The 14,040-nt window shown below is 37.4% G+C and overlaps 1 protein-coding gene across 7 annotated transcripts in view; it reads right to left on the bottom strand.

Moving 5' to 3' along the window:
- Positions 1–6,079: 6,079 nt before the first annotated feature.
- Positions 6,080–14,040, bottom strand: part of LOC109101733 (CYFIP-related Rac1 interactor A-like) — a 30,768-nt gene continuing 22,807 nt past the window's right edge. For 6 of the 7 annotated variants that reach the window (XM_042776811.1, XM_042776812.1, XM_042776816.1 and 3 more), the window contains 7 exons: positions 12,958–13,094; positions 12,606–12,683; positions 10,389–10,505; positions 10,089–10,168; positions 9,842–9,968; positions 8,095–8,165; positions 6,080–7,994 (listed from right to left, as the gene is read on the bottom strand). In XM_042776811.1, the coding sequence (XP_042632745.1) occupies positions 7,931–7,994; positions 8,095–8,165; positions 9,842–9,968; positions 10,089–10,168; positions 10,389–10,505; positions 12,606–12,683; positions 12,958–13,094 (674 nt within the window). In that variant the 3' untranslated portion in view covers positions 6,080–7,930. Of the gene's footprint in view, positions 7,995–8,090; positions 8,166–9,841; positions 9,969–10,088; positions 10,169–10,388; positions 10,506–12,605; positions 12,684–12,957; positions 13,095–14,040 lie in introns of those variants that run through there. The other variant, XM_042776818.1, reaches the window with a different exon arrangement.

The following is a 14,040-nucleotide window of genomic DNA, read 5'->3' as shown; positions in this document are numbered from 1 at the left end:
GGGATTCTCAACTCTCATACTGAAGATGCACTTGAATATGTCCTTTTTTTTTACCCATCTCACTCTCTTGCTTTCTCTCTTACTGAGGTTAAACCTCACCTCCTTTAGAGATTTGGAGGACGAGTCCGTTCAGCAGTGGTGGGTGTAAATAGGCCCATGCTAGACTGAACTCGTCCTTGGATGTTTCAATAACGTCTTGGCTCTTTTCTTTGCAAGACTGAATCCGCGTCTCCACTTCTGTTCTTCCAAAGTTCCCACTCACAGACTTAATGTCTCTCTTTCTCACAATAAAAGGAAAAATACAACACTCCTCCATCACAGATTTGCATCATTTACACCTCATGAACAAGTTGCATTCTCACATAACTTACTTACGTCAACATGCATCACATTTTCTGTTGTGTTTGAGCTGTTAATTGTGCTGGAAGGAAGTTGAACTGGCCAAAGGATGATTTCATCTGAATCGGTGTTAACATTATTAATCCTGCACTGTGTATTTTAACCCTCACACTGTGTATTTTTGAAAGAAGTCTCTTATGCTCACTAAGGCTACATTTATTTGATAGAAAGTAAAGTAAAAGCAATAATATTGTGAAATAATATTACAATTTAAAATAACCATTTCCTATTTGAATATATTTTAAAAATGTAATTTATTCCTGTGGTGCAAAGCTGAATTTTCAGCATCATTACTGCAGTCTTCAGTGTCTCATGATCCTTCAGAAATCACTCTAATGTACCCCAAACTTTAACAGTAGTGTGTATATGTACAAACACACACACACACACACACACACATATATATATATATATATATATATATATATATATATATATATATGTGTGTGTGTGTGTGTGTAATGTGTGTGTGTGTGTGTGTTGTGTGTTGTTCATTCTGATATTTGGGTTAAAACAGGTATGATATATATATATATATATATATATATTTATATATATATATATATATCTGATTTTAGTGGTTAAAACAAGTTTTAAAAACACTCCAAATAAAAAAATAATAAAATCAGATATTCCAGAAACAATTATGTAAAATTAATAATCAAAAATTATCTTCTAGAATAATAAACTTGAAAAAATATCTGATAAAATAAGCCTGTTTAGTAGCTCAAAGGTGCACAAAAACCTGTTTTAATAAGCCTGGAATTGTCCGAGCATTACACTTTCTGATTGGATGAAGCAGACATGTGTTGGCAATGCGAAGTGGAGTGCTTCATTCTCCAGCTAGGTCAGAGAGGACGCATGCCGCTGATCTGATGTGAGAGGCCTGCAGGGAGACATCTGAGGTTCTGCTGTCTGCTTTATGTGTGCGTGTCTGTCCTTGTGTGAATGTTGCCACTATAAGGAGGAAACTGGGGGCAAAGAGTGCAGTTCAGACGCATTTACTAAGCACACGTTTCTGAGTGAGCTTAATTACCTTGTGTTTGCACACTTAAAAAATGTCTTGGTGGGGAACAGTAGCCGATTTGCATATTAATGTCATGTAAGAGCGTGCTGGTTTTCTTGTGACTTTGGCGTAGACTGTTGAAGCTCTGCAGATTTCCTGCCGTGTTATGTAATCTGAGGGCAGTGGGTTTTTTCCTGCTCTTTTTTTTTTTTCTTCTCTTCCTTGAGCTGCGCAGCTCCTCTCTTCCAGAACTTCCTGTTTTCTCAGTGGCCCACTGAACCCTTTCCCAGAGACAGGATGCGAGGCGCTCAGCTGGATGGTACGCCCACCATGACTCACAGAGAGCTGGTTTTCCCCCAATACCCCGGAGTATGCTTTTGTCTGCCTTTGCCTTTCTGCGCATGTAATTTGCATCATAAACACTTAGGATATCATAACCGGAATATGCCCTGTGCGTGTATTATGCTGTTGTCTTTTTGTGATGTATTGCTGAGACGAGCATCACTATTGTTATTCATCATATTTAGGGTTACACAGTGTCCTCCTATCCAGGCTTTTAAGTTAAGCATGCATTTTATTAACAGTATAAAACATGCAGTGTAGTCATATGGTGTATTATGGTATCACCTAGAAAAATAAAGGATTTTTATAGGCATATTTGGTTCCATGAAGAACTTTAACATCCTTGGAGCCTTTCCAATCCACAAAAGTTGCTATTAAAAGAGTGTAAGAAACATTTCATGGGACAGAGCTGAAGTGTATGTGGGCTAGATGAGGTAAGGCAGGTGTGGCGGTCGGTCTGGTTGTGATTGTTGGCCCTGCAGCTAGAAAATGTGGGAAAGAGAGCTGAAGGAACGCCCAGTCACATTCACTTCATACCACAACACTGTAAAGTCATTCTTACTATGCAGTATGCATGCAGTCATATATGTATTTATATACTGGCTGATCCAAACCAGTGTTACTTTATTTTATTTTTTTCTGTGAATCACAAAAAGATACATTTATAGCAGAATTTCCGAGCTTTTATTTAACATATAACAAAAGTGAATGATGAGTGACTATTAAACAACATAAAATATCTGTTCTGAATGTCATGTCACCAGGAGACTCAGAATTTCATGCTTTTATCGTATGGATGACTTTTATTATACGTTTGTAGTGTTTTTTTTTTTTTTTAGTCCTTATAAATATTTTGGTCTAATTTTCAAAAAAAAAAAAATTTAATTTAATCAAACTCTTAAATGAAAACTTTTTGAGAAAAATACTTATGAAAGCCAAGGCCAATGAAAAAGTGGAGAAAGTGTTAATATCAACATTAACAATGTCGAGAAGCTAACTGTCAGTGCCACACTAACTCTAGAATGTTTCATGCTATTGTGTAAATATGATATAAAGTCTGAGCTTGACCAGATCAAATTTCTGAAAGTACTGTTTTATAGAAGCACTTCCTCACATTACAAGGCATCCACATTTTTAATAAGTTACACAGCTCAAATGGCACTGCATAACTGGAACGACTCGTTTATGAAAAACTCTATGCGCACGCACAGACTCAAGCCGGCAAAAATCCCGCCAAAAAGCTCTCAGCTGCGCAGCTGAAGAAATAGTTGAGGCAAAACAGTTTTTCACAGCATTGAGATTGAAGATAGCACCGTCTGTTTTGTGTCTTTGTTTACCTGAACAGTTTTTCCTCACCGTCTATGTTTAGTTTTGTCAATATATGGGTCAATATGCAGTAAAAGGCACTTGGTGTATACGTGTGTGTGTCTTAAATAACAGCTCTGCAGTCTCTTTTGTGTCCTGTCTTGTTCTCCTCCTCTCATTTAAAGTAAACTTTCATTTTTAAAGCTATTTCGCGCCAAATCCAGGGACAGAACAATGTGGACGTTAACCATTTCCCCTACAGCGTTGTGTGTGTGTGTTTCTGATATGTGTGGCATTGCTGTCTGCTGTATGAGTCTTTATATGGGTGTGTTTGTTCAACATTATCTCCTTCCTCAAGCCGTGTATGTTAGTGCCTGTGTGTTTCTAGATCAAGCCGTGAATGTTTTCACTGGTTGCCTGGGTACGGTGGGGCCGTTGGTCACCGGTTGCCGAGGGAGACAGGCATGGGCGTGGCCAGAGCCGGTCTGCTGCACTCTAGCTGCAGTTTAGCGCTCGCTTTCCCGCCATGAGGGAGGGGCTTTGGCAGAGCAGAGAGGGGAGGATTTCCCGCCAAATGCCTCATATGTAAATAAGCCCTGGTGGGAGGGGAATTCAGCCATTTGCAGCACGGTTAACTGTTTCAGTTCTGAAACAAAGCCTACATAACCCCTCATAAATATGACTTACATAAGCACACCGTCCCACCATATGTTTATGTTATGTAACTTCAAGAAACTCTAGATCTGACAGCATGTATACATCTGTGAATTTCTAATAATAAGTAACAAAGAACTTATACTGTAGGTGTGAGGTTAATGACTTTACCATGTCTGGAAATGTATTATCTTTATTATACATTGTGTGGGAAATTTGCATGCAGAGGTGTTAAAGGTTTTAAGTAATTGTTGTAAGTAATGTAAGTTAGACCACTTGGTTTTGATCTCAATGATCTTTCCATTACTTTTAAATAGATTTCTGAAGTTCTGGCTGTTTAAATGTTTTGTGATGGCCCTCAGTCTTTGTAACAAAAATCACATCTTTACAGCCACACATGCACAGGAATTAAAGGATCGCGTCACCCACAACTGGACATTTTTTATGTAAACTGTGTGTATGTGTATATATATATATATATATATATATATATATATATATATATATATATATATATATATATATATATATATATATATATATGTATATATATATATATATATATATATATATATATATATATATATATATATATATATATATATATATATATATATATATATATATATATATATATATATATATATATATATATGTGTATGTGTGTGTGTGTATGTATGTATTAAAATATTATAACTAAAACATTTTGATGAAAGCATTTTAGCGTTTTTAGCAAATATATTTAATTGCACTGTTGATAAGCCTTGTTTCCTTAGACACCATCATGTGTACATGTTAATGTTTTGGATATGATGTGCTGTGTAACCGCTCTGTTGTTACAGTTGGTGTGGGTGTGGACAGGGCAGGTGGAGGTGATGACGGTTGGGGAATATAACCGCACTTCATTGCAGCCCTGTGTCAAGATTTCCCTTGAACAATAGAAAAAAAGATATGCACAACAACTGCATTGTTAGTAACCTGGAATGAAAGTTATGGGAGTGTACTGATAAAGTAAGGTAATCAAATGCAGTTAAATGAGACAGACGCACGCTTCCATCAACCCTTAAGGGCCCCTGTCATAAAACACAGCCAGTAACTGTCACAGGGTACATGCCCTCCGGATAGAAAATCTCACACTTTGCTTCCCTCTCTTTCTTGTTTTTCCCTTGATGTCGAGGGTGGAACAGCCGGGTTCATATTTTAACAGTGTGTTCACCTGCCAACGGACAAGCTAATCCTGAATTTACCTGCAGAAATACAGCCAAAGGCAGATCCCAGTCCAACATGCATCATCTGCAGGAAGGGTGATATATTAGTCTCGATGGACAGATGTGAGATGATGGACCGCCTGCATCTGTACTGGGTCAGCACTGGACGCGTCTAGACATGTCAGCTCAGTTTATGACAGGATAATCAGTCACTGATAAATTTTTATTTTCAGATGGGTGAGAGTCTTGAAATGTACAAAGGTACTGAGAGCTGAAATAAACATTTAATCTGTCTATGAATCATGTAGTGCCGATGACTATGGTGAGCTTTAGTTTGCTTAAGTGTAATTACATTAAGGGGATGTTCCAGAACCAAGTGGTAAAATCATGACCACTTGCGCACGTCGTCTCTCATCTCCTGTTGTTCTTCTGTCCCAGACTACTAAAGCTTTCTCTGCACTAATATCCACCTGCGCTTTCTCAAACTCGCTGGGGCTTATGTAAAGACGTGGTAGCATTTATGTACACATGAATTATGGGGGTGTAAATGTTTTAATAATTAAAAATTTTAGGGCCTCTTGATACTGTAAGGCTGTGAACATAGACAAGAAGTCTCAATTTTAGTGCGTTGCTGCCCCCTTGTGGTTGGATGTAAAACTTAAATACACTTTGTGAAAATACTTCTGTTTTGTACTGCCAAGTTTTAGTGCCATGTAAAACATTCATATGTTTGGAAATCGATGAAACCGGGTATTTTGATGAAAATACAGTAGCAGTATTTTGAGAATTCAGTTGTAAGCACTTTCTAAAACATGTGAAAATGCTTAATGCACCAATACAAAGACCTTGGGGAACCAAAGTACTCTCACATTACTTAAACACTTACTTCTGCCAAAATAGTGACATTCTAGTTTTAGTCCAAGGGGAAAACAATACCTTCTCTAGACTGTCTTAGCAGTGATTCTCTTTATTGATGCGTGTTGAGAAAACAGCACCATGGACAGCAGCTCATTCAGCCAGTGCGAGTCAGTGCTTCATTATCCAGAAGACTGACATCCTTCATCCTTAGAAATACATTGTGCTTCATTTGATGCTGAAGGTAAAATCAACTTTTATGAGAAAAATGGTCTGAGAGAGCAGCTTAATTAAATGACAAAACGCCAAGTTGAATGTAGTAAATGACAAGTTTATTTCTTGCACAAAATGTACAAAATAACAAGCAAATGGACATCCCCACCCCCACCCTCCTCCCTGCCCTGTTTGAATTCCCCGCTGATATGAAGTTGATGATCTGGAACAAATGTCTACGGCAAGTCCAGTGGTCCAAGCCAAAACGCATGGTTTTTCTTAGAGACAACACATACCCAATTCAGATTCACCGAACAATTAAAAATGAATAAAAACACCGTATTTACAGTCTTGTCTGAACTTTTACAGCATGCCATCTATATATTCATAGAGCTTTTGTTTTTCAACAGAACTCCATATAGAAATCAAGTTTGACGAATGGCGAGAGACACCCAAAGTACAGCACTGCGTTTGTCACTGTAATCTTTTTGATTCATTCTTTTGTTTTTCAACCCACATCTTTTTCACATCTATACTGAACATTTGTTTAGGCCTCATAAAGATTACACAAGAAAAATCCTCTTATTTACACCGTGTTTTACAGCTTCAAGTCTGTTGTTTTCTGAGTGTATATAATGTATCTCAAGTTTTAGATTGTGTTCATGACAAAACGAATCACTCGAACGTCACACAGTGCATCATTTCTATTTATCTAAAAGGCAATGTTGCATTCTCATTTGGCAATGATTTGCTTTTGGATACAGAGGAAAGCAAATCCACATCGCTGTGTTGTCTTTCACAATGGTCTGATTTGGTTTGTTTGTTTCTCGCTTTCTACAGATGATGTTTGTAATATGTTGCTCCGTCTGGACACTGAATGAGACGCAGTGGTACGGGAAGCAGCTATGGCACAGGGCAGAATGTGTGTTTGCGTCTGAATTTTATGACTTTATGTCAGTTTCATGGCTTATTCGCTCTGTTTAGCATCCAAACTTTACAAGAGCAAAAAAAAAAAAAAAAATCAAGCTATTTAAAGTATTGTTTGTCTCATGATATGTACACCTGGCCTTTAACCTCCACAGACAAGCTGTTAGCATTATCCACCGTCTATTACATTGGTATGAAGGCATTTCAAATGATTGTGTTCACCGTTGTCACCTTGGTGTAGAGTATTGCTGTACAGCACTAGTGAAGAAGTCTAACAAAACGCTTCATTTCTTTACAAAACTATCCTGTGCTTTCCAAATATATACAGCTGGATGGTTATAGTACGCATTTAATTTCTGTCAAGATGTGTCTCAAGGATGTGATCTTTACATTTATTCTGTAACAGACTTTGTGCCAAAGAGAAAATGCCATGGACTGCAGTTTTATCAGGAAACCCACGATTCCCAGAATGCATTGGATGAAGCATATCGAGGATAATGAGGCAAAGACGTTACAAATCAAGTCTAAACGCATGAAAATGGATCTGAACTATTCATGGTTTCAAGCCACATTAAAGTCTTTCCTGTGAAGTGGGAATCCTTTTCAAGTGTGCAAAAATACTCTCAGACGTAACTTGGAATATGAAGCATTTTGTTGATGGTTTTACCTATCGTGTTTGAATTCGATTCCTAAAAGTTTAATATGTTTTTGTAAGACCTTTGTATTTGTATCGGGTAGTTTTGTTTGATTTTTGAATTTTAATATACATATATATATCTCTATTTTTCCTGCTTTTATAAAATGACACACGATGATGAACCATCAACAATCTCTATATATATATTTATATATTATTTTTTTTCATATTCCTTTCTCTTTTCTAGAATATCTTATTTAATTTGAGATCAAGTTGCATTTTGCTCTTGTAAACAAGCAGGTTTCAGAGGTTTGCCAGCCACCCTCGTATGTTCTCTGACAGTCTCTTTCTCTACGGTCGCTCTTTTTCACTCTCCTCCTGCTCTCATTGAAGAAGGGCCCTGATTTGTTTAGAGGTGCTGTCATCATTTAAATGTCTTGTTGTATACCTGGATGAAAGAAAGAACGCAAGCTTTCAGGTCATGCACTGTGCGGCACATTTTGTTTTTTATCCACGTACAGTTGGGAAGTGATTTACTGCACACTCACCTCAGTGCGTTCAGCAGTCCCTCTACGCTGTTTGAAGGCTGCTCTTTCAACACCTTGATGCAGCCCTTCATCTGCACAAAACACACATGCATGCAAAAAAGCAGCTTTAAAAGAAAGGTCACCGCTCTCTGTCCCTCACCCCTGACTATGATCATGGACGCCCACCCACACACCCAAAATGAATAACCACAAACCCCTCTAGCGCTGCTGCAGATTTAGAAGTACCAAAACGTGTGTAGGAAGAATTATCCAGGCTGATTTTTTCCATAAAATTAACAAATAGGCCCCCATATGACACACAAACACCATAAAAGTAGTCCACATGACCTGTTATCCTAAGCAATACAATAGCTTTTGTGTGAGGAACTGAGTGAAATTCCCTTATGTTTATGAAAGTCCCTTATGTTCACCAAAGCTGCATGTATTTGATCAAATATATTTTAAAATGTAATTTATTCCTGTGATGCAAAGCTGAATTTTCAGCGTCATTACTCCAGTCTTCAGTGTCTCATGATCCTTCAGCAATCATTTTAATATGATGATTTGATGCTTAAGAAACATGTGGCCGTAAAAACATTTATGATCTTAGAAAGGATATTTCAAATAAATACTGTTCATTGAACTTTATTCACCAAAGAATCTTGAAAATGTAAATTGAGCAGCAAAAACTGTTTTCAACATTGATAATAATAAGAACATTTTTTAATAATGGATCACCAATATTAAATGAGCAGAAAATCATCATATTAGAATGATTTCTGAAGGATCATGTGACACAGAAGACTGGAGTAATGATGCTGAAAATTCAGCTTTGAATCACAGAAATACATTACATTTTACAAATTCTTTATTTAATTTTTTACTCTTTACAGTAATGTTACTGTATTCGTGATCAAATAAATGCAGCCTTGGTAAGCATAAGAGATGCCACCTACGCTTAAGCAGTCCCCAAACATTTTCATTATATGGAAAAGAATGGATAATCTGCCTAACATCTTTTAAATTTTGCAGAAAAAAATAAAGCAGGGGTCTCCAAACTCGTTCCTGGAGGGCCGATGTCCTGCAGAGTTTAGCTCCAACTTTCCTCAACACACCTGTCTGGAAGTTTCTAGTAAGACCTTAATTGTGTGTTTAATTAGGGTTGGAGCTAAACTCTGCAGGACACCGACCCTCAGGGACTGGGTTTGGACACCTACTGAAGTAAACTTTACAGGTTTTTAACAACATAAGGCTGAGTAAATCATTTTGGGGTGACCTGTGCCTTTAAGATAGCAGTTCAGTCATATAATATTATCAAAAACATGCAGCAGTTGTATCTGCCTGTAGACAATTTAGCCACACTTAAGTGTATGAATTTCATTGCATTAGATACTATCAAATGAAGAGACATGCAAACCAATGATGCTAGCTTCACTTTTACAAGCCATTTTGCAGTTACTATAAACCAACTAGTCTCATGGTGGATGTACTGTATTACATGATTTCTTCCAAATTCACACAGTTGATCATATTAACTGTGCATGTGATCCACTGACATCCAGAAAGTGTCTAGATATTTTATTTTAAACAGTACAATGTAACTATTATTGTGAAATGTTTTGCTAGGAAAATGTCCTTCTCTTTCTCTATTAAACTAGATGACATTTGGGGTTTGATATTTTGTTACATTATGCAGAGACACATATTGTAGGTGAGGATGAAGTGTCCAAATACTTTTTAGGTCCAAAAATCAATAAAGTGTTCTTACATCAATCTTGGAGGTCTTGGCAAAGGCACCCACTGGATGAACATGGTCATAAAGGATGATGACGCCCACCATCACACGCATGCAGAACAGCATGGTGTCTGTGTTAGTAAAACGGCACCGGTACTCCCTTTGGACAGGAAATAGTGGTCACTTCAAGCTAAATTTAATCTCTTCTGGATAATTGACATGAATAGATGTTCAAAATCACATTCTTTTATTGAAAAGGCGTTGAATCAGATGAACTTACGGAGTCTCCAACATGACACGGCAGACACAGGCCATAGTGCTCAGACAATCTGTGGTGTCCTCAATTGGCAAAGTCTTGTTCTGCAACATGCATGCATAGGTTTTAACACCTGTAAGTGCCTCTAGAGTGCAACAAGATTTGTTTTCTCCATTTCATAGGAAAACACAAGTTCTTACTACATTCATTAAGGCAAAAGGTTGGGGAAAAAATACCTATATTAAACAAATCAAAACAATTTTTATTTTGGGCGAACTATCCCTTTACAGAATTTACAGAAGATTCAGTGAAATCATGAATTACCTCTGACACAAACTTAGTCGTGGCATTGCTCAGAGTTTTGAGCATGGGTGTGGCTTCAGCATAGAAGAGCGACATCCGATTGGCCATTTCGTTATTCACTTCATTCTCAGCTTCTAACTGTAATGCAAATGTAAATGTTGTGTCAGTTGATTAGGCTTTTTCTTAAGTCACACATTAACCTCCCCATACAAATGCACTCTCTGCTCAGACAATTCAGATTTGAAATTTTATATCTTTACGTTTTGGGTCATTCACGCTAACAATGACTAACCTAAAGTGCTGGTTGCTACTAGGTGCATTGCACTATAGAACTGTGTCATGAGGCAGATCACATGAGCTTAATTCTCTGCATTTGAACTCACATTCTTAACAGGTTTTGTCATTCCAGTGAAGTGGCCAACTTTAATTGTGAATGAATGAATGAGAGTGAATACTCCTGTACTGTAAAAAATAGTTTTTCAAAGTTGTAAATCGATTATTGGAGTATGTTTTACAAGAAATACTACAAACCCGATTCCAAAAAAGTTGGGACAATTGTGAATAAAAACAGAATGCAATGATGGGGAAGTTTTAAATTTCAATATTTTATAAAGAATACAACATAGATGACATATAAAATGTTTAAACTGAGAAAATGTATCATTTTAAGGGAAAAATAAGTTGATTTTAAATTTCATGGCATCAACACATCTCAAAAAAGTTGGGACAAGGCCATGTTTACCACTGTGTGACATCCCCTCTTCTTTTTATAACAGTCTGTAAACGTCTGGGGACTGAGTAGACAAGTTGATCAAGTTTAGGAATAGGAATGTCGTCCCATTCCTGTCTAATACAGGCTTCTAGTTGCTCAACTGTCTTAGATCTTCTTTGTCGCATCTTCCTCTTTATAATGTGCCAAATGTTTTCTATAGGTGAAAGATCTGGACTGGAGGCTGGCCATTTCTGTACCCGGATCATTCTTCTACGCAGCCATGATGTTGTAATTGATGCAGTATGTGGTCTGGCATTGTCATGTTGGAAAATGCAAGGTCTTCCCTGAAAGAGACGACGTCTGGATGGGAGCATATGTTGTTCTAGAACTTGGATATACCTTTCAGCATTGATGGTGCCTTTCCAGATGTGTAAGCTGCCCATGCCACACGCACTCATGCAACTCCATACCATCAGAGATGCAAGCTTCTGAACTGAGCGCCGATAACAACTTGGGTTGTCCTTGTCCTCTTTAGTCCGGGTGACATGGCGTCCCAGTTTTTCCAAAAACAACTTCAAATTTTGATTCGTCTGGCCACAGAACATTTTTCCACTTTGCCACAGTCCATTTTAAATTAGCCTTGGCCCAGAGAAAACGCCTGTGCTTCTGGATCATGTTTTAGTTATGGCTTCTTTTTTGACCTGTAGAGGTTTAGCCGGCAACGGCGAATGGCACGGTGGGTTGTGTTCACCGACAATGTTTTCTGGAAGTATTCCTGAGCCCATGTTGTGATTTCCATTACAGTAGCATTCCTGTATGTGACGCAGTGCCGTCTAAGGGCCTGAAGATAACGGGCATCCAGTATGGATTTCTGGCCTTGACCCTTACGCACAGATTGTTCCAGATTCTCTGAATCTTTGGATGATATTATGCACTGTAGATGATGATAACTTCAAACTCTATGCAATTTTTCTCTGAGAAACTCCTTTCTGATATTGCTCCACTATTTTTGGCCGCAGCATTGGGGGAATTGGTGATCCTCTGCCCATCTTTGACTTCTGAGAGACACTGCCACTCTGAGAGGCTCTTTTTATACCCAATCATGTTGCCAATTGACCTAATAAGCTGCAAATTGGTCCTCCAGCTATTCCTTATATATACATTTAACTTTTCCGGCTTCTTATTGCTACCTGTCCCAACTTTTTTGGAATGTGTAGCTCTCATGAAATCCAAAATGAGCCAATATTTGGCATGACATTTCAAAATGTCTCACTTTCAACATTTGATATGTTACCTATATTCTATTGTGAATAAAATATAAGTCTATGAGATTTGTAAATTATTCCATTCCTTTTTTACTCACAATTTGTACAGTGTCCCAACTTTTTTGGAATCGGGTTTGTATTTCAGTTTTTCAGTGTCAGAATTGTATGTTTAATTCAATGTGTTACTTGCCATTTCTTTGTACTGTCTGTGAAACTCTACACCAAAGTAGTAATGTCAATTTCAGCAGATTGTGAACTTACCTGCTGGTTGTTCAGCCGATTCCTGCTGATGGTCCTCCTATAGTAACTAAAATCATTCTGTATGGCTGGATTTGTCATCTACAAAAGACAGGATTTAAAAATGTCAGAAGCATCTACAATAAAAATTATTATGGGTACTACTGACTTCAAGCAGTGAGAGAAATGTTGCATCTGACAGTGAAGAATTATTCTCTAGATTATTTCCTTTAGAGACAGACCAGCTAATATTCTTATCATCTAGACATTTTACTCAACGTGACTCTCTGAGAACATCAGTGTGAAGAGGTCTGACTGAGTGTAGGTCTAAAATGCCACATGAACTCAATGTGAGTAATGTATGAGAATCGCTCACCTTGAGCTCATCAAAGCTGAGCGTGAAGTGCAGGATCTCTGCAAACTGTTTGGCGAGGGCCTGCTCTCTCTCCAGATGCTGCATGGGAGCGTAGGGTGGGCTAGTGAGGGCCTCCAAAAGACTGCGCAGGGCGTTCTCTGCAAACACATATTGATTACAGATTTTATTGCCCCTTACAGTTTATACAGTCACTTCTCTGTAGCAATTTGTCTTTTCAAATTCATTCACTGTGAATGCTGTTGTCGTCCCTCAAGCTTTTCAAAGCCTTTTATCATCTGTTTTCCCCCACACACCTCTGGCCTTTAATCTAATGTAATCCACACGGCATACCAACATAATGTATCAAAAGCACAGCTCTGCAATATGTGTACTTGATCTCCATGGTTACCAGCACAACAGTTACCATTGTTTTTACCTCTGACGCCTCTCTTTTGTATTTTTGTAATTGCTGCAATTTATCGTAAGAACCTGTGATCCTGTCAGTGTTGCCTGGATACTGAAGAACACTGGAAGCCGCAGCTGATGCAAGCATTAATGACTTCCAACTGCAGTATATGACCATGATAATGAATGAATGCATGTTTCTGGTTGCTTTTAAAAGTCATTTGATAACCAAACTCCAAACTAATGTATTAATAAGAAATAAAATGACTAGCTGATGACGTTATCCTAGTTATTACATGGTGGCTTACCAAATTTATAAATATATGAACGTGAAATATTGATTTAAGTTTAAGTGAAATCATTTACTTCATTATCTCTTACAACAGTTAGCAACAAAGCAACAAGAACACTATTGCAATATTAACTTAATTAACTCAATATAAACAATATTAATAGACACTACTGTTTACAAAATTGATGATAATAAGAAATTTCTTGAGCACCAAATTAGAATATTAAAATGATATCTGAAGAATCATGTGACACTGAAGATAATTCTGTTTTGCTGTCACAGGGATAAATGGCATTTTATAATATTTCACAATGTTTACACTACTGTAGATATATGCACCTTGCATAATAGTAATTAACAACAACAATAATACATGCTTAAAATAATACACAATTAAATCATGTATT

Source organism: Cyprinus carpio, chromosome A19 (genome assembly GCF_018340385.1).
Source record: "Cyprinus carpio isolate SPL01 chromosome A19, ASM1834038v1, whole genome shotgun sequence".
NCBI classification, from domain to species: Eukaryota; Metazoa; Chordata; class Actinopteri; order Cypriniformes; family Cyprinidae; genus Cyprinus; species Cyprinus carpio.
The sequence above is the reverse complement of the archived record's forward strand: the minus strand, read 5'-3'. Positions and strand labels throughout refer to the sequence as shown.